Source organism: Mustelus asterias, chromosome 13 (genome assembly GCF_964213995.1).
Source record: "Mustelus asterias chromosome 13, sMusAst1.hap1.1, whole genome shotgun sequence".
Taxonomy (NCBI): domain Eukaryota; kingdom Metazoa; phylum Chordata; class Chondrichthyes; order Carcharhiniformes; family Triakidae; genus Mustelus; species Mustelus asterias.
The window spans coordinates 64270111-64290425 of NC_135813.1; the positions used below are offsets into that span (position 1 = coordinate 64270111).

The 20315-nt window shown below is 42.5% G+C and overlaps 1 protein-coding gene across 3 annotated transcripts in view; it reads right to left on the bottom strand.

The window, feature by feature from the left end:
• Positions 1–2226: 2226 nt before the first annotated feature.
• LOC144502708 (solute carrier family 2, facilitated glucose transporter member 11-like) overlaps positions 2227–20315 on the bottom strand; it is a 64413-nt gene continuing 46324 nt past the window's right edge. For 2 of the 3 annotated variants that reach the window (XM_078226941.1, XM_078226940.1), the window contains exons 8-12: positions 19011–19121; positions 15344–15445; positions 9649–9724; positions 8698–8825; positions 2235–5245 (exon numbers count right to left, since the gene is read on the bottom strand). In XM_078226941.1, coding sequence (XP_078083067.1) covers positions 5087–5245; positions 8698–8825; positions 9649–9724; positions 15344–15445; positions 19011–19121 — 576 coding nt within the window. In that variant the 3' untranslated portion in view covers positions 2235–5086. Of the gene's footprint in view, positions 5246–8697; positions 8826–9648; positions 9725–15343; positions 15446–19010; positions 19122–20315 lie in introns of all 3 variants that reach the window. The other variant, XM_078226942.1, reaches the window with a different exon arrangement.

Sequence of the window (20315 nt, forward strand, 5' to 3'; positions counted from 1 at the left end):
CCACAGACGTCAGCAGTGCCTGACCTCCCTCTCTTTTGTCCTTGCAGAAGCAGGCACATCATGCCCAAGAGAGGGCCAAACAGGGTGGAGGCATCCCCTAGCTTCACATCATCGCATCAGTGAAGGAGGAAGTGACAGAAATAGAATCACAGACCACAAGGAAGTCAGTCCTGGCGAGATGGATGCTCACGGTGAAAATGGTGATTAAACTTAGTGTCACCAGTAGGCTTACATTAACACTGCAATGAAGTTACTGTGAAAATCCCCTAGTTGCCACACTCCGGTGCCTGTTCAGGTACACTGAGGGAGAATTTAGCATGGCCAATGCACCTAACCAGCACGCCTTTCAGAGTGTGGGAGGAAACCAGAGCACCCGGAGGAAACCCACACAGACATGGGGAAAACATAGACACCACACAGACAGTGATCCAAGCGGGGAATCAAACGCGGGTCCCTGGCACTGTGAGACAGCCGTACTAACCACTGTGCTGCCTGAGGACAATGCATTCATTAAGGGGGTGCATTGCACTCCACCTCATCAGCAGCTTACGCGGAGCTTTTGCTCTCCAAGGCTAGTTCTCATCATCGCTTCTTGTGTCTCCCACAGATGCAGACGTCCATCCAAGGAAACATTCTTCTTTCCAACAGACAGGCCAAGGGAATCAGCAAAGTTCTGCAGAGGCAGCATCACACCGTACAAACATACCCTCCACCAAGGCAGATATACTCACCTTCATGGGTCCTTGCATGCATTTAGATAGTGAGGCAGCAGGTGAGCAGCACAGTATGAGTGAGCTGGAGAGGCAGCTATGGGCACTCCCCTTCGGAGGATGGAGGGCAGGCACAGCTCTGCTCAGCTAGACACACATGCAGGGCCGCAGGAGTTACAGGAAAGGAGACTCCACCTCAGTGGCACTCACGAGAAAAGTAGTGCCGGCCAACTGGAACATTGGAACATTTTAATTGGGCCACTCGTTGATTTTAAAAATACTTATAGATTCACTGCTATTTATTTCTTTAAAACTCTATCTTTGTATATAATGCACAAAAATGATTATAAAACATTAGTAACTGACAGATTATGCCAAGTGTAGTTACAAATATGTTTAATAACTTACTCATCATAACTTACAAACTCTTTCTACTTACCTCCAGTGCGCCACCTCCCTCCCACTCACTGACCCTCCTACTCATCAACCTTTTTATCTGCTGTCTCTCCCACAAACCCTTGTTGTGAGTGAAGGCTTGGGAGGGGTGTGGTAAAAGGGAGGAAGCAAGTGAATGAATGCGAGGGACCGGGAATAGGAGGGTTGGGGAGAAGGGAGGAGGCAAGCAAGTAGGTCGGGAGACAAAGCAAACGGGAGGGAAGCAGTAAGCTAGGAGGACCAGTGAACAGGAGAGATGACAATCTGCAAGATTGGTGAACAGGCCGCAGCAGGACACCAATGGCCCCAAAGCAGGACACCAATGGCCCCAAGGCTGCACAGTGAATACTGTTCTCTACCTGCATCAACAGAGTGAGGAGTCGATTCAGCTCATGTGTGTCACAATGGTTTGGGCCTTTGAAAACATAAGGTCCTCTATTGAAAGTGTGGCCATTTTCATGGAGAGCCAAATGCAGCAGCACTTAGAGTGCATGTAGGAAATATGAACTGATATAAATAGAATTGAAGGCAGACTATGTAAACTTTGCCAGTCAGTTACCCTGTTGGTGCAGAAATGTTTGGAGTGGATGCAAATTGTACCCCTGCTGATGTTCTGCTCCAGCCAAGGGCTGAGGATGTCACTGAGGAGGATAAAGGTGCCACCCCTCATGGGGCAACTTCATCTCTGTTGGCCTCATTGGCCCCTGAAAATGGAAGAATCAACGTAGCAGGGCAGATGAATAGGAATACCACCACGAGCCACACACCACCCTGACTTGGAACTACATTGCTGTTCCTTCACTGTCATTGCTTCAAAGACCCAGGCTCCCTAACAGCACTGTGGGTGGACCTACACCACATGTACAGCAGTGCTTTAAAAATGTGGCTCACAATCACCTTCTCAAGGACAATTAGTGATTGGCAACAAATGCTAGCTTTGTCAATGATGCTCGCAACCCAAGTATGAGTAAAATAAATTTAAACAATTATCTATGAATTGAACCCTGTCCCCCTCAGCAGCAGTGAGGCTGATTTTAGTTGCAGCCTTTAAAAATGGATTTTGAAATGATACACTGTTAAAAACAGTTTAATTGGCATGTCAACTCTTTAATCATAAATACATTCAGAACAGTGATTCTTGTATGGAACTCTTTGAGGAATTGGATTCATATCACCTGAGTAGATGGCACTGCTGAAAACTTTGGATACAAGTACATCTTCAACATCACAATTGAAATATGCTTAACTGTATTACAGTTATCTACAAGAGCATTTCATTCACTAATTCTCCAAGCATGCAGCATTATAAAGGATTCCTGCTCACACTTTGATTCTGTCTAATCTTTGATTGTGATTTTGCAGGTGCACACAATCTGAGGTAAGATCAAGAGCGATATTTGTTTAACACAAGTGCCATCATGCAATAAATACTATATTTTCACTTATGGCATAGTGTTTTATATTGTCCCTATACTGTTCAGAAAATTAATACTGTCCTCATATTGATATTTTTGGAGAGGATCAGTCATCACGATTGGATCTTTCATGATCAAATTTTGATAGTCATAATGCAATCTGTCTTCCATACCATTAAACTGATATTTCTGATATCTATTTTTGTTCAGCTGCTCAAATTTCTCACTGTTTCATCAACTGATTCTCACAATCACCGAACAATCTTATCCTAGCTGTGATGCTAACAGCTCCACACTTCCATACTCCTTTCACAACTGCCACTGTTTCATGTGATTTTCCTGGATGTTTTGACTTGGTCCTTGCCTCTCCCTTATCTGTCTGACATTTAAAACTCAGTAAATACCACTTAGCTTTCCTATTTACCTTCTCTGTGCTGGACTCTGAAGCTTAATTTAAGCATCTTCAATTTTTCCTCATTGCTCATCCTCCGTATTCATGGGAACAGACTTCTTGCTCTTCACCATATCTTCAGCAAAGTATGAATTTCCTCTTGTACAATGACATCCAGCTCCACAAACAATAAATACTTCTAGAGGGGCCTCATAAATGCATATAAGGTTTCAGCATGACTTGCATTTGTATGATAAAGCAGAACCTGTAGATGTGGTGTACTTGGATGTCCAAAAGGCATTTGATAAGGTACCACATCAAAGGCTACTCTACAAAATAAGAGCTCATGGTGTATCACAGAGTCCCTATAGTGCAGAAGGAGGCCATTTGGCCCATCAAGTCTGCACCAACCACAATTCCACCCAGGCCCTATCCCTATAACCTCACATATTTTCCCCGATAATCTCCCTGACACTAAAGGACAAGATAGCATGGCCAACCAACCTAACCTGCACACCTCTGGAGTGTGGGAGGAAACCCACGCAGGGGGTAACTTATTACATACAGATGATTGGTTACTTAACAGAAAGCAGACAGTAGCGATAAATGGGCCATGTTTAGGCTGGCAAGATGTTACAATCTATATCAGTGACTTAGATGAGGGACTAAATGTAGCTAAATTTGCCACTGGCACAAGATAGCTCGGAAAGATAGTTGTCAAGAGGAAGTAAAGGGTCTACAAAGGGATATAGGTAGGTTAAGTGAATGGGCAAAAAAATAGCACATGAAGTATATTGTGGGAAAATGTGAACTTATCCACTTTGGCAAGAAGAATAAAAAAGCAGTATGCTATTTAAATGAAGAGAAATTGCAAAGGTTAATGGTCCAGAGAATGTGCCATGACATATCAATCAGAAAAGGTTAAGATGCAGCTACAGCAAGTGATTAGGAAAGCAAATGGATTGTTGGTGTTTAGGGGTTGGGTCATTGAATTTATTCAATGCTGAGTTAGACAGATCATTGACGGCCAAGAATCAAGGGTTATTGGAGAGCAGACAGGAGACTTGAGTTGAGGCTATGATCAGATCAGCCATGATCTTATTGATTGGTGGAGCAGGTTCGAAGGGCCTACTCCTGCTCCTAAGTACCAATGTATAGTGTCCTTAATGTACAAAATGTGCCAAGACATTTTTAAAAAGGGGGAGAAAATAAAATCAATATTGGAATGAAGATTGAGACATGTTTGGATAGTTAGGGGGAGATTGCTAAAGCTTTGTTGAAAGGTTTTAGAGGCAGGAAGAGAAATGGAGAGCAAGACTAATATCAATTCTGGTGTGAAGTTAGAAGCATGTACAAAAAGTAAGTATTAAGAACAGAAGGTGAGTGACGGTCCTCTGCACATAGTCAAGGACTCTCACACTTTCTTCCTGAACTGTGCCGGCCAGAACTATAAATAATACTCTAGCTGAGGACCAACCAAAGGTTTATCAGGGTACAGCATAACTTCCTTGCTTTTGTACTTAATACGTCTATAAATGAAGAATAAGATCCTATATGTTTTGCTTACTATTCTTTCAATAAGTCCTGCCAACTTCAAAGATCTACACACATCAATCCCGAGGTCCTTCTGTCCATCTACACTCTTTAGAACTCTACCATTAAGTCTATATTGCTCTTACTGTCTCCCTGCAAAATTAATAAAGGACATTGGAAAGGAAACAAAGATTGGGTTTTCGTATGATTATGCAATATACAAACAAAGAACAAAGAACAATACAGCACAGGAACAGGCCCTTCGGCCCTCCAAGCCCACGCCGCACCCTGGTCCAAACTAGACCATTCTTTTGTATCCCTCCATTCCCACTCCGTTCATGTGGCTATCTAAATAAGTCTTAAACGTTCCCAGTGTGTCCGCCTCCACCACCTTGCCCGGCAGCGCATTCCAGGCCCCCACCACCCTCTGTGTAACATACGTCCGTGTTAAACCTCCCCACCACAATCCACATCTGCCCTGAGCTCTCAATCCAGTGAAACAGACAATAAATAGGAAAGCTAGGCTGGCCATCAGCTAGCCAGACACAAACAAAACTGAAAAGAGAGATAATATGTACAAGTAATTACAATATTTTCTCAAGTCACAACTCGCTGCGCCCTTTGAAATTGCGTTTGTAAAACTCCTGGGAAATTTCCAAAAAGGTCTTCCCCTTTGTTTCTGGCAGGAAGATTCCAATAAATAAAGCAGCCAGGAAGCTAAGGCAAATGAATGGCACATAACAGAAACTGCCCAATCCCTCCTGAAAGGCAGAAAAACAGGGTAAGAGCAAGCAAACATGTTTTTATTCCAAAGGATGGAGTAATTTTGTCGTTTTCAACTTTTTGCTTTTCTCAGGTTTCCCTCCCCAATTCCCTTTCTGGAAGTTCTAGAATCAGAGAATCCCTACAGTGCAGAAAAGGCCATTCAGCTCATTGAGCTGCACCGACCCTCTGACAGATTATCTTGCCCAGGTCCTCTTCCCTCCCTATCCCTGTAACCTCACATTTACCATTGCTAATTATTCTAACCTACACATCTTGGGACACTAAGCGACAATTTAGCATGGCCAATCCACTTAACCTACACATCTTTGGACTGAGAGAGGAAACTGGAGCACCCGGAGGAAGCCCACACAGACACGGGGATAATGTGCAAACTCCAAACAGACAGTCGCCCAAGGCCAGATTTGAACCTGGGCCCCTGGACCTGTGAAGCAGCAGTGCTAACCATTGTGCCACTGTGCCGTCCTAGACTTCATTAATGGTAGACATCCCACCTTAATATCAAATAGTTATGATTTGTCTAACTCCAGAGAACTGAGCTCATAATCTATGTTCTTCTTCCCTGGGGATCGAGGGTGACTTGGTCCCACTCCAGTGGCCTCTGAAATGTCAATTCACAATCTGCAGACTCTGCCACATGTGGGGTGGGTGTTTGAAGGGTTGGGTAGATGGGTTGATTGAACGATAATCTAGATACCACTTCAGTGCAGTACGGAGAGGCTGCTGCACTGTCAAAGGTGCGACCTTTCAAATGGAAAGTTAAACCAAGGCTTCATCTATCCCTTCTGGTCTCTGGGGAAGTGCCGGCTGATTGGAAAACAGCTAATGTGACGCCACTGTTTAAAAAAGGAGGTAGACAAAAGGCGGGTAACTACAGGCCGGTTAGCTTAACGTCCATAGTTGGGAAATTGCTGGAATCCATCATTAAAGAAGAAACAGCAGGACACCTGGAAAAAAATGGTTCGATCAAGCAGACGCAGCATGGATTCATGAAGGGAAAGTCGTGGTTGACAAATTTACTGGATTTTTATGAAGATGTAACGAGTGCAGTTGACAGAGGGAAACCGGTGGATGTGTTTTTAGATTTCCAAAAGGCATTCGATAAGGTGCCTCACAAAAGGTTGCTGCAGAAGATTAAGGTACATGGAGTTGGGGGTAAAGTGTTACCGTGGATTGAGGATTGGCTATCTAACAAGAAGCAGAGAGTTGGAATAAATGGGTGCTTTTCTGGTTGGCAGTTGGTGACTAGTGACATGCCGCAGGGATCGGTGCTGGGGCCTCAACTGTTTACCAGATACATAGACGATCCGGAGGAGGGGACCGAGTGTAGGGTAACAAAGTTTGCGGATGACACAAAGATGAGTGGGAAAGCGAATTGCGTGGAGGATGCGGAAAGTCTGCAGAGAGATTTGGATAGGCTAAGTGAGTGGGCGAGGATCTGGCAGATGGAGTATAACGTCGACAAGTGTGAGGTTATCCACTTTGGAAGGAATAATAGTAAAATGGACTATTATTTAAATGGTAAAAAATTACAACATGCTACTGTGCAGAAGGACCTGGGGGTACTTGTGCATGAATCGCAAAAACTCAGTTTGCAGGTGCAGCAGGTGATCAAGAAGGCAAATGGAATGTTGGCCTTTACCGCGAAGGGGATGGAATATAAAAGCAGGGAGGTCTTACTGCAATTGTACAAGGTACTGGTGAGGCTGCAACTAGAGTACTGTGTGCAATTTTGGTCCCCTTATTTGCGAAAGGATATATTGGCCTTGGAGGGAGTACAGAGAAGGTTCACCAGGTTGATACCGGAGATGAGGGGGTTAACTTATGAGGAGAGATTGAGTAGATTGGGCCTGTACCCGTTAGAGTTTAGAAGGCTGAGGGGAGATCTTATCGAGACATATAAGATAATGAAGGGGCTAGACAGGGTAGAGGCAGAGAGATTCTTTGCACTTAGAAAGGAAACAAGAACTAGAGGACACAGCCTCAAAATAAGGGGGAGTCAGTTTAGAACAGAGTTGAGGAGGAACTTCTTCTCTCAGAGGGTAGTGAATCTCTGGAATTCTCTGCCCATTGAAGCAGTGGAGGCTACCTCGTTAAATATGTTTAAGTCACAGGTAGATAGATTTCTGATCAATAAGGGAATTAAGGGTTATGGGGAGTGGGCGGGTAAGTGGAACTAAACCACTATCAGATCAGCCATGATCTTATTGGATGGCGGGGCAGGCTCGAGGGGCTAGATGGCCTACTCCTGCTCCTATTTCTTATGTTCTTATGTTCTCAGGTAGACAAAAAAGATTCCACTGGAATGTTTGTGGCTGAGTACGGAAATTCTGCGTCCTGGCCGACATTTATTCCTCAGCTAGCATCATTAAAGCAGTTGAGCTAACTGTTGTTTGTAGGACCTGGTTGTGGGCAAACTGTTACTCTGATTCATTCTGTTACAATATCCAAAATACCTGATTGGCTGTGAAGCACTTGGGGATGCCCTGACGGTGTGAACAATGCTACACAAATGCAAATTACTTATTTTCTCTGTAACCAGGTCAGTCATCAGGTAGTGACCAGGAACAGCTGTAGGTGGTTCTCAATGGGTAAACACCTGACCTAAGCTGTACAAGCAGAACTGGAAAAGCACAAGTTTCAAAAAGTCAGCCCAGGAGTGAAGGCCAAACATTCTCCTCTTGTACTGTATCTTTCCAGGAACGTGGAGTTAAGGGAATGGAGATCCTGTTCCAACACCTTATTTTCCTCCTCCAACACAGCAGCTCATCAATACACCACCCAAGAATAATACCATTGCCCAAGCTACCTGGAAGTGTGGAGATCTGGGCTCTAAGAACAGAGTGGAGCAGTAGCTTTCTGTAATTGGCCTGAGATTCCCAAACTCCATTCCAGTCCACGATGTCTTTATCACATATCCTGCTGCAATGTTCCCACTGTCCAAGGAGGAGGAGAAATCTACCTAGAATCAGCATGAGCTTTGGTTTTGTTTAGTTTGGATTTGTCTCGTTAGTGGTGCTGTGAAATTGCACTGCATGATGCCTAGAGTCATGAGTGATTATTCACAGGATGAAAGGTGTTGAAGAAGGGCAAAAGCTGAGCCAAAGTAAACTGCTCTTAACGGAGAGTGGAGTAAAATCATCCAAACCAAGTACTCTAGGCTGCTGCTGTATAGCCCCCAGCCACTGACTAAATAGCAGCAGAAGTAATAGATCCTCTCTGCTCTTCAAACTAGGCCAATACCAAAGGTCTCCGAAGAATGGGGACAGAGGGGAGGTAAGGAAGATTTTTAAAATTGGGGAACAATTCGTCATAAAGAGTCAAGAAGCATGCACGACATAACATGAGTTGCAGTTGTCAGGAATATGAAAGCTAGAGGATAGCTTGTCACAATATTAAGTTAAATTTATTCTGTGTTCAAGGTACTTACGACGATAAATGGGAAAGTCATTCCGACTATAATGAGGTTTATCCAGAGCAGGGAGCCATTGATCATGTAAGCTGCGGGCCGTGCAGTTTGGTCAAAGATCTCCATCGGAATGATCCCGGTTACTCCGGCTAAGGGCAAAGAGGTCACAATGGATTTAGAAATTGGGGTGCACAAGCAAACTTGGTGTTGAGAGTAATGAGACATTTGTTATGAGCAGGCAACATAGGAAAATACACTCTTCACACATTATGGTCATTGTAATAGATACACAACAGAGAACGCTGGTGTAAAGAAAGACCTGTAAGGAGTAACAATGAACCAAATCGGGTCCCGGTAATTCCTTGTGATTGTTCATTCGTTACTGGTCACCACACCCAGCCAGTCATTCTCTGATAAGAATGACCACCATGTTACAAAAGTGCCATATCACTGGTCACTTCTAGCTGTCCTGTGTGGGACTCCAGACACACGCTTTGGTATTTCTGTATCAAGCTGAGAGATTTCAGTGCCAGGAAATGGATAAAAGCTCCCTTACAGCACAATAGCAGCTCCCAAGGCAGGCAAGGCAATGGTTAGAAATGGAACTTCTTGTTTTTCCACTCGGCAGGTTACAAATCATTAAACTCATTGGCTGGAATTTTACCACCTCGCCCGCCCCGTGAGGCTCACAGAACGGATTTCTCTGTTGGCCTCGGGCGGGATTTTACGAGCCTCGCCCGAGTGAGGTTGTAAAATCCCGCCCATTAACACCCTCGCTGTGATCAGAGTATGTGTTGCTCGCATTCCCTTGGTTTTTTTCAGTCCTGATTCCACTAAAAAGCATATTTAACTTACTGTTCTGAAGGACTTAGAATGAAACATTAACCTGTCTATTTTTTTTGCTGACCTATTGTGTAATTACAACGTTTAGAGCTTTTCCTTTAGGTGATTACAATTCAGTGAGTGACCTACCTGGTCCAATTCCAAAGCTTAAGATGGATGCAAAGATACAAATCATGCTCAAGTATGGCATCCAGCTGACCTTGGCCTAAGTAAAGACAGACAGCATCAGTAAGACATGCAAGGCTTAGCCTTCCCATTTGCAATCAATTGTTGGACAAATTCATTCCAACAGTGCACCAAAAGAATTATACTCCAACAATGACTAGGTTTACAGAGCTCATTGAGCCAGTGGAGAAGCTGAGCCATACAAACCTCTCCCAGATTTGATATCCTGTTCTGAGTTAATTTACACTGATAGGACACTGAGGTGGTGCTACAATTACCCGCATCACCTATGGATTGTGGAGATATATCAACTGAAGTTCCCACTCTGGATTTTTATGCAACAATCTCTGGTCTAAGAGCTGCTTTTGGACACTAGATGAGATACCCATACAGTCAATAGTCTGTCCCATATTTACAGGCAAGATTGACATGAGAATAATGTCAACTTGCGGCATATTATCGGAGGAACCATAATCCAGCAGGGAGCCAATTGGAGGACAGGTGAGGAGTGGCAGGGAGGTGAAGGCTGAAAATTATCAGCATTGGTAGTTTATGAATGGTTAACATGACGGCATCACATTTCTCTTAAGTTAGCGGCAGAGTTAACTTGTTTATTTAATGAAAGCTGTCCCAGTACACCTTCAACACTGGCATCTACCCAGCAATGTGGAAAATTGCGCAGGTACGTCCTATCCACAAAAAGCAGGGCAAATACAACCCAGTAAATTATTGCCCCATCAGTCCACTCTCCATCAGCAGCAAAGTGATGGAAAGTATCATTGACAGTGCTATCAAGTGGCACTCACTTAGCAATAACCTGCTTGATGACACTCAGTTTGGGTTCCATCAGGGCCACTCTGCTCCTGATCTCATTACAGCCTTGGTTCAACCATGGACAAAGAGCTGAGTACCAGAGGTCAGGCGAGAGTGACTGCCCTTGACATCAAGGCAGCATTTAACTGTGTGTGTCATCAAGGAGCAAAAGCAAAATGAAGTCAATCAGGGGGAAAACTCTCCACCAGTTAGAATCATACCTGGCACAACAGAAGATGACTGCAGTTGTTGGGGGTCAATCATCTCAGTCCCAGAACATCGCTGCAGGAGTTCCTCAGGCCAAACCATCCTAGGCCAAACCATCTTCAGTTGCTTCATCAATGACTTTCTCTTGATTAGAAGGTCAGAAGTCGGGATGTTCATGGATAACTGCACAATGTTAAGTATCTAAGGAGTACCATTTGCAACTCCTTAGATACTGAAGCAGTCTGTGTCCATTAGCAACAGGATCTGGACAAGATTCAGGCTGGCTGGTAAGTGGCAAGTAACGTTCATGCCACACAAGTGCCAGGCAACGACAATCTCCAACAAGAGAGAATTCAACCATCTCCCCTTAAATTCAATGGCATTATCATCACTGAATTCCCCCACTGTCAACATCCTAAGAGTAACTCACCTCTTGTCTCCCCAAAGCTTTCAACATAAGTATCAGAATTTCAATTGGAGACATTTGAGGATCAACGGTTTATGGAGAACAAGGAGAGGAGTGATGAATGATCAGATCTTGGTTCAATGTGTGAAATGGGCAGTCATGTTATGTGAGAGTAAAATTAGAGTCTTAATATTTCTTATGGCAATATCATTGTCATGTTGTCATGTACTAGGAAATAAGCTTGTGGTGGGTATGACTGGTTTAATTGAATTGGAGGCAGCCTGGTACTTAGCACCTGCCATATCATAACAAAATTGGGGGCTCCAGGATTTAAAAGAAAAATGTCATGATTGGCATGGAGTTGGTGAATTTGAAGACAATGAGGATGAGGAGGACATTGAACTCAGGAGTGGTAACGTGAGAATTTACAGTGATAGCCTGCAAAATGACTTTGCAATTGCTCAGACTTTTCTGGGAGGAGAAGATTCCTGGTTTGCGTCATTGTCTGTGTGGAGTTTGCACGTTCTCTCTGTGTCTGCGTGGGTTTCCTCCGGGTGCTCCGGTTTCCTCCCACAGTCCAAAGATGTGTGGGTTAGGTTGATTGGCCATGATAAATTGCCCCTTAGGGGATCTAGCAGCGTAAATATGTGGGGTTACGGGAAGAGGGTCTGGGTGGGCTTGTTGTTGGTGCAGATTTGATGGGCCGAATGGCCTCCTTCTGAGTTGTAGGGATTCTGTAATTTTGACAGATTTACAAAAGGTGAATAAGGCTCAGTTCACAGAATTTGCAGATAGGTTATAGTCAGGATTAACTGCAGGGACAAGGAAAGCAGCCATAATTGCAGCATTTGAAATGGGAAGGGATACCTGAAAGACCACAAAGGGTGAATCGCTTGAATTGGCCAAGATTCACTTACAAATGAAACAACTTGAACTGAGCGTTTAGAGAGAGCAAGTAGAAAGGCAGGAGAGAGAAAAAACAGGAGAACAAAAAGAAAGAAAATAGGAAAGGAAATTGGAAATGGAAAAGTTAGCTAAAGAGAAAAGGAGAGACAGAGAATTCCAGCTTTAAAAATTGGCGTTACAAAAGTCACCAGAAGGTGAAGAAGGATTTATTTCAGACCAGAACCCACTGGGGAGTTGTTTAAATTCTTCCAAAGTTTGAGGAAAGAGATATAGAAACATTCTTTATCTCATTTGAGGAGACAGCTTCACAGTAACTTCATTGCAGAGTTAATGTAAGCCTTACTTGTGACTAATAAATAAACGTTAAAAACTTTAAACTTTAGCTAAGCAAATGAAATGGTCAAAAGTTGGACATTGCTCATACAGAATAGGTTGGTGGGTAGAGCTCATGAGGTATATTCACCATTGTCAGAAGAAATATCTGGGGAATAAGATGTCGTGAAAAAGGTTATTCTGAGTGCATGAGTTGGTTCCAGAGGCACATTGACAGAAGTTCCAAAAGAAAACGGCCTGCACAAACTTATATTGAGTTTGAGAAAGTCAACTAAAGTAATTTTGAGTGGGGAATATGGGCAATAGAAATAGAAGTAACCTATGAAGCTCTGACAGAAGGAATTCTTTGGGAAAATTTAAAGATTCACTTCCTTCAGTAGTAAGGACCCATGTGGAAGAGCAGAGTGTTAAAAGGCTCGGCAAGCAGCAGAGATAGCCGATGATTATGAGCTGATCTTTGATCAAACCTTTGTTTCTTCACCCTTTTAAACCCAAGGACAGAAAAAGGGAGGGGAAATGCAGTCAGATAGTCAGGGAAGAGAGGGGACAGCTGGCAATTCTCAGGAAATGTCATTGTTTAGCTCAAAGATGATGGCTTCAGCCTTCCCAGTGCTTACCTGGAGGAAACTAATGCTCATCCAAGACTAGATGTCAGACAAGTAGTCTGAAAAATAGAGGTGGGAAGGGAGGTGCTAGTCAAAGGGGGTGCAGACCAAAAGAAAGGTCTCTGAATGAAATACTAACAGCATGTAGAGAAGGGGGAGGAAGACACAAAGAATAAATACTTAGGGGACTCCAGCAGTGAATGGGAAGGGGGTGTTGGTGGCAATGTTGACAGGAACATTAACCATTGCTGAAAATGCTCTGGCTACAATCAGATAAGTAACAGAGGAGCTGTAGAGCAAAAGCAACGTACTGTGCTAGATAATGAAGGGAAGGAATGGTGTCATTAACCATATCAAAGATTGCAGAGAGGACAAGGAAGAGGAAGAGGAGGAGAGAAAATGCACCATGGTTACAATCACAGAGAATGCAATTTGTAACTTTGATTAGAGCTACTTCAGTGCTGTGGCAGGCAAGGAAGCCGAATTGGAAGGGCTGAAACATGAATTTACATATCAACATAAAAAAATATGAGCTGCAGCAGGCAACTTGGCTCTGCAAGGCTGCTCTACCATCCAACAAGATCATGGCTGATCTTCCAAAGGTGTGAAGATTAGGTGGTTTGGCAATGCTAAATTAGCCCTTAGTGTCTCAAGATGTGTAGGTTAGATGGATTAGCCATGGTAAATGTTTGGGGTTACAGGGACAGGGTAGAGGAAAGGGCCTGGGTAAGAAACTCTTGTCAGAGAGTCGGTGCTGACTCAATGGGCCAAATGGCCTCTTCTGCATTGTAGGATTCTATGATATGATATGATTCTACTTCAACACAACCTTTCCACCTTATTCTTATATCCTGATTCCCTAGTATGCCAACATTTATCAATCTCAGTCTTGAATATACTTACTGTCTGATCTCTGGGGTGATGAATTCTAAAGATTCACTGCCCTCTAATGGAGACATTTTTACTCATCTCAATCCTAAAATAATTGGCCCTTTATTCTGAAGTTGTGGTGTTTAGCTTTTGTCCCCCACAGGTGGGGGAAACATCCTCCCAGTATCTATCCTGGTAAGCCCCTTCAGCATTTGATATATTTCAATGAGATCACCTCTAATTCTTTTAAACGCTAGACCTAGTTTACTCAACGTCACCCAGAACAATGCCTCCATCTTTGGAATCAATCTAGTGAAGCTTTGTTGCACTCCTCTCAGGCGTGTTTTCATTCCTTAGGTAAGGAGACCGAAACTGTATACAATATCAAACTATGGTTTCACCAAGGTGCTTTATAATTGCAGAAAAACTTCCTCATTCTTTCTTATACTTTGATCCATCGCAATAAAGGTCAACTACCCTTTTTGCTTTCCTAGTTGCTTGGTGTAACTGATTGTTAACTTACTGTGATTTGTGTGCATGGTCACCCTCAGAATACCAATCTTTCAATCTCTCGCCTTTCAAAGAAATATTCTGCTCTTCTATTTTTCCTCCGAAGTGTTTGACTGCATATTTTTCCACATTATATGCCATCTGTCACACGCTCACCCACTCACTTAAACTATATATGTCCTTTGCAGTCTCTTTGCACCCTGCTCACAGCTTACTGTCCCACCTAGCTTTGTACTGTAGGTGACCTTGAACACATTGCACTTGGTCCCCTTGTCCATTTTGAGAACGACGAGGAGGGACAACAAGTGGAAGGAACTGGAATGAAAAGCTTGACTAAGTAAGGATAAGTAACTGGTACCAGTGGAGCTTATTCACTGCGATTGCTAAAACAGCCCACAGCTGTTTCAGATGACATCCATTTGACTCCTCAAATAATGTGAGGAGCTTTCAGTACTAAATACGTCCTGCACACTTATTTACTCCCTTGCTAAACAGGTGAAATATTCAGGTTTATTGCTGTCCAACAGTTTGGCGGAGGAAAAGGACCTCTTTGGGCTTCCTAGCCAGGAGAAAGCTTCTCTGTCAGTGAATGGAGTCATTTATAAAGATTTGATACTGGTCATCACTATATCAATCTGAAAAATGAACTCAGATTGCAATGCCTCCATACTGCCTCAGAGTGAAAAATGTGATACTAGACACCGGAGAGTTTTATGCTGAAGTGGGATAAACAATATTCCACTTGTTCTTCCTGTAATTCCTGTATTCCTGTAATTTACTGAATGAAAATCTGTTGTACTTGGGGTCCCAAGAAGTTTGAGAATTTTGATACCAACTCCATTTCAGCAGACTCTACCCATTCTGTTCACTTTAATGAAAACCCAGAATTGACAATGGACCGGTCCTAAACAACACCCAAATATCAGTTTTACTGAAATTGGGAATGATGTTCTGAAAATGCACTAATTCCAACCTTGCTATTAACTTTGAAAAAGAGACTGCAACTCACCTGGAGAGTCAGTGAGATGGTGAACAATATTCCACAACCAACCATCAAGCTGTAACCTCCCATGAGCAGTACTCTGCGTCCAATCCGATCAATAAACAGGTTCTGATGGAGGAAAATCACTGTTAGAACATGTTGATTACTTGTGCCTCCTTCTATATCCTGTCCCAGTGAAGGCAATAACCATCCTACAACTGGTAAGGTACACTGTAAATCTGTCCAAACTCCTGCACTGTCCAGACAACAGCGAAGCGTAGAAGCTGGCATAAATATATTCTGATGGATATATTTATCATCTATATGATGAATATATCCATCAGAATATAGGTCTTGATTCTGAAGCTCAGTGATCTGCAGTTTGGTATGGTCTTTTGGATGCCTCTACAACCTGCACCACATACCAGATTATGTATGTGTTGGCTTTGAATAGGTTAAAAATCCAGGTCTTATACTATTCAATATTAAGTTTCAGTCTACACTAGGTGAGTTTTACACATGCATGGTTCAGTATAGTAATGCAGTTACCGATTCTCAGGATGACCTGGTAGAGTATGGTAACCTGTTCGCAGCCTGTCTAAAGTGAATCAGCACAGTAATGTATTTACAGCTTGGCCCAGTCTAGTCCAGTACAATAATCAAGTCAATATCTGATTTTGCCTGAACCAGTATGGTAATTCATGCACAGCCTAATCTGGCAGTGTCGTAATCCATTCACAAGTAACCTGGCACAGTGCAATAATCTATTCACAAGTAACCTGGCACAGTGCAGTAATCTATTCACAAGTAACCTGGCACAGTGCAGTAATCTATTCACAACCTGGCCTGGCACAATATAGTAATCCATTCACAAGTAACCTGGTACAGTGTAATAATCCCATTCACGAGTAACTTGGTACAGTGTAGTAATCCCATTCACAACCTGGCCTAGCACAATGTAGTATGTTTTCCCCATGTCTGTGTAGGTTTCCTCCGGGTGCTCTGGTTTCCTCCCACCGTCCAAAGTTGTGCAAGTTAGGTAGATTGGCCATGCTACATTGTCCCTTAGTGTCCCAAGATGTGTAGATTAGGGGGATTAAAAGGGAAATCCGTGGGGTTGTGGGGATAGGCCTGGGTAAAATGCTCAGTTGGAGAGTCGGTGCAGAATCGATGGGCCGAATGGTCTTCTTCTGCACTGGTTAAAAGAAATCACAAGATAATTAAAGATGAAGGAAGCCACCCAGCACAGCCTTGATTCAGCTATCCAGGAATTCCATGCCAAGTAAAATCCAATTATTTCCTAAACAATTCCAGGATTTCGGCTCCACTGTTCTCTCTGGAAGCTTATTTAACATGCTGAATGTTGTGTGAAGAAGAATTGTGTTAGCAGATTTCTTAGTGGTTACTATTGCAATAATGAGTTGTGTGAGTCCAGCGTAATAAATGAGCTTTGATTCACACCTGCATGGTCTATAATAACCAGGTTTATTCATCAATGGTTTAAGTTTTAAAATTGGTTTATTTGGTTCTCAGGCTCCAACTGACATCAGAATGCATTCCTGGAGGTAGCGAAGAACACAAGTCCTGGAGTGAGCAGACTCTGCCACTCAGGCCCTTCATCTAACAACCGCACTGCACATGACCCTCACAAATTCTCTGATCTTAAAGGGCACATTGGCACAGTGGTTAGCACTGCTGCCTCACAGCACCAGGAATCCAGGTTCGATTCCCGGCTTGGGTCACTGTCTGTGCAGAGTCTGCATGGGCGTCCTCCGGCTGCTCCAGTTTCGTCCCACAGTCCAAAAAAGGTGTTGGTTAGGTGCATTAGCCATGCTAAATTCTTCCGCAGTGTACCCGAATAGGCGTCAGAGTGTGGCAACTAGGGGATTTTCACAGTAACTGCATTGCAGTGTTAATGTAAACATACTAGTGACGAATAAATAAATAACCTTTAAATAAAGGATTTGGTTCTATTCTTATACTACAATACAACCTAGGCCTGTGCTTCCATTATATGTAGTTTACACATTTAGCTGAGGTGGCAGCTTACAATCTTTCAGCCTTTGCCTCTTTGCTACGAGCTTTGTTTTAGTACAGTAAGTACTTGTACCAAAAGTCGATCCCATTTCCTAGAACGGCTGTTCATATCTAGAGACAAGATTCTCCCACATTTGCTGTAATACTAGAAATACTAGTAGAGAGGAATACGAGGGTAGGTCAACTTTGAAAATCTTCTTAAAAAGAGTTCTAAAATTATCTTTTTTTAAAAAATTTGTTCGTGGGACATGAGCACTGCTGGCTGGCCAGCATTTATTGCCCATCCCGAGTTGCCCTTGGAAGGCAGTTGAGAGTCACATGTAGGCCAGACCAGGTAAGGACGGCAGACTTCCTTCCCTAAAGGACATTAGTGAACCAGATGGGTTTTCCCAACAATTGACAATGATTTCATGGTCATCAGTAGATTCTTAATTCCAGATTTTTTTATTGAATTCAAATTCCACCATCTACCTTAGTAGGATTCGAACCCGGGTCCCCAGAACATTAGCTCAGTTTCTGGATTAATAATCTAGCGATAATACCACTAGGCCATCACCTCCCCATCTAACCTTCTACTAGGTTGCTTCAGCAGTTTAAAGTAATATTCCCAGTTAACATTTTCTACCTCCTTAACAGTCTTATAAACCCTGATAAGATCAATCCTTAGATGTTCAGATTGAAAAGCTCCAGCCTTTCCAGCCTTATCTCATAAAGCAGACATCTCACATTGGCCATCAGTCTCTTCTCTGCTACATAAATGCAAGCTGTTGTTGTTACACTGCCTCCAATGCTTGAACATCATCTCCTCGTGATCAGAAATGGATGCAATATTCATGGTGTGGTCTGACCAGGATATTGTACCATGTGATTGTTACCTTCTCAAATGATTTCTTACTATTTTGGCAAAGTAGTTAGAAATTCTACTGGCTTAGTTACTTGCTGCCCTTCAGTGGTTGGACATGTTTAGCACAAAGTCTGCCGCTCCTGCTTCATCCTCAAATATTTCAACACTATCCATGAAGTGTATAATGTTTATTTTTGACTGTCTCAAGGATGCATTGCACTGAAGTGAGAGACCTTTCACCCGTCACAGTTATAATACACACAGAAAAATGAATAAGTCGGTTGTTTTAAAAATAACTTGTAAAAAATCAACAGCTTGCTATACAGCAGGAAACTACAGAAGATTTTTTAAAATTTACATTAGTCTGCATGTAGCATTTCAGTCTGTCTATTAACTCGTAAGTGACACCTTGTAGCCAATAATACACAAGACAATCCACACCTCTATCTTATCCTGCAACTCTCTCCGATTTGTCATTACCTTGCACATAACCAATCTTGAACAAAATGCAGTTCATCTTACATAATATCATGAAAATAATGTCTCCCGGCCTATAGCATATCCTTCAGTATGTGCATTATCCTGCATAAAGCACATTTCAACTTTTGCATTATCCCTTTCAATTTAAAAGAAGGGAACTGTTGAGTTGCTCCATTGATCCAAGTCAAAATGAAAGATGGGGATGTGCTCCCTGTTATTTGTGTGGGAAACAAAAGGGACTTGGGGAAAAGTAAATAATCACGAGCAAGTGAACTAATAACTGAATCACATGAGGAATTGTTACACAGTGAAGCAAAGGAGAATTAAACATACACTTGTTACTGCAGCGATGAACTCACAGCAGCCAGTTCCAATCGTGACATACTGGATCTTTTCATCGGGAATTCCTGCAGCGCGAAACACATACACAGCGTAGAAATATATCTGGTGGGAAAAGAGCATTAAACCCTGAGTCCAACAAAATACACACAGGCTCTGGTAATACAAGTATTGTGCAGTGAAATGTATAGTATATATGAACACAGAGCTTGCTGTTTCCTGTACAATACACGATACGCATATGTATACATGATATGTATTGTATTACATAGTACACACATGGTCAGCTATTTTCTGTGCTATGTCACATGTTTTATAATATACATAGGATCTTCTATTCTCCATAATACAGTGTGTTATATATTATACACATGACCTGCTACTCCCCATGACATACACGGCATTAATATATATATATATATATAGAGCCTAATAGTACCTGTGATATACAATGCCTTAAACAGTATACACATGACCTGTGATATACAGTATTCTGTTATGTGATATACGCATAGATGATGTTATGCAGTTTTTTTCTAAGGTTGTTAGAGCTTTGAAGCATGTTTGTAATATTTAGCTGCCAAACTGACCTGTCCCTTTAAGGCCATTCCTCAGATACTTCCAGGGAGGCCTAAATAGAAATCAAGGTCAATTAGTTATTAAATAATGTCGGAGTTATCTCTCGATCGATAACAGCTTCGATCGACCTCGTAATGTCAAACACCTCTCCAGATAACAATAAAGTCTAAAACAGCAGCAGCATATAAATTGACTTTTATTGTCTACAAACTTTACAGATCTTCAATAGATCAGATGCACCTTTCAGCTCGTACAATATGTGAAGTGAGAGATCTGGAAGGTTATATAATGTTGTCTTATGTAAGACACAAAGTGGATACAGCACTTCAGGGTTCCAACTTGTGGTGGGATACAGAGTTAGAAATCATGATCAGGCATTGACTGGGCAAGTGTGTTACAGATACCTGTCTTACTATTGACAGTGATGTGGAGATGCCAGCATTGGACTGGGGTAAACACAGTAAGAAGTTTAACAACACCAGGTTAAAGTCCAACAGGTTTATTTGGTAGCCTTTGGTAGCACTACCAAATAAACCTGTTGGACTTTAACCTGGTGTTGTTAAACTTCTTACTGTGTTTACTATTAACAGTGCAAGGCTCCCAACTGATATTACTATAACGCGTGTCATATTCCTACCACTCCCTGAGTAGAGAAGTTCCTCCTGAATTCTTTTTGGGTTTATTAGTGATTATCTTACATTTATGTATCCTAGTTTAGGA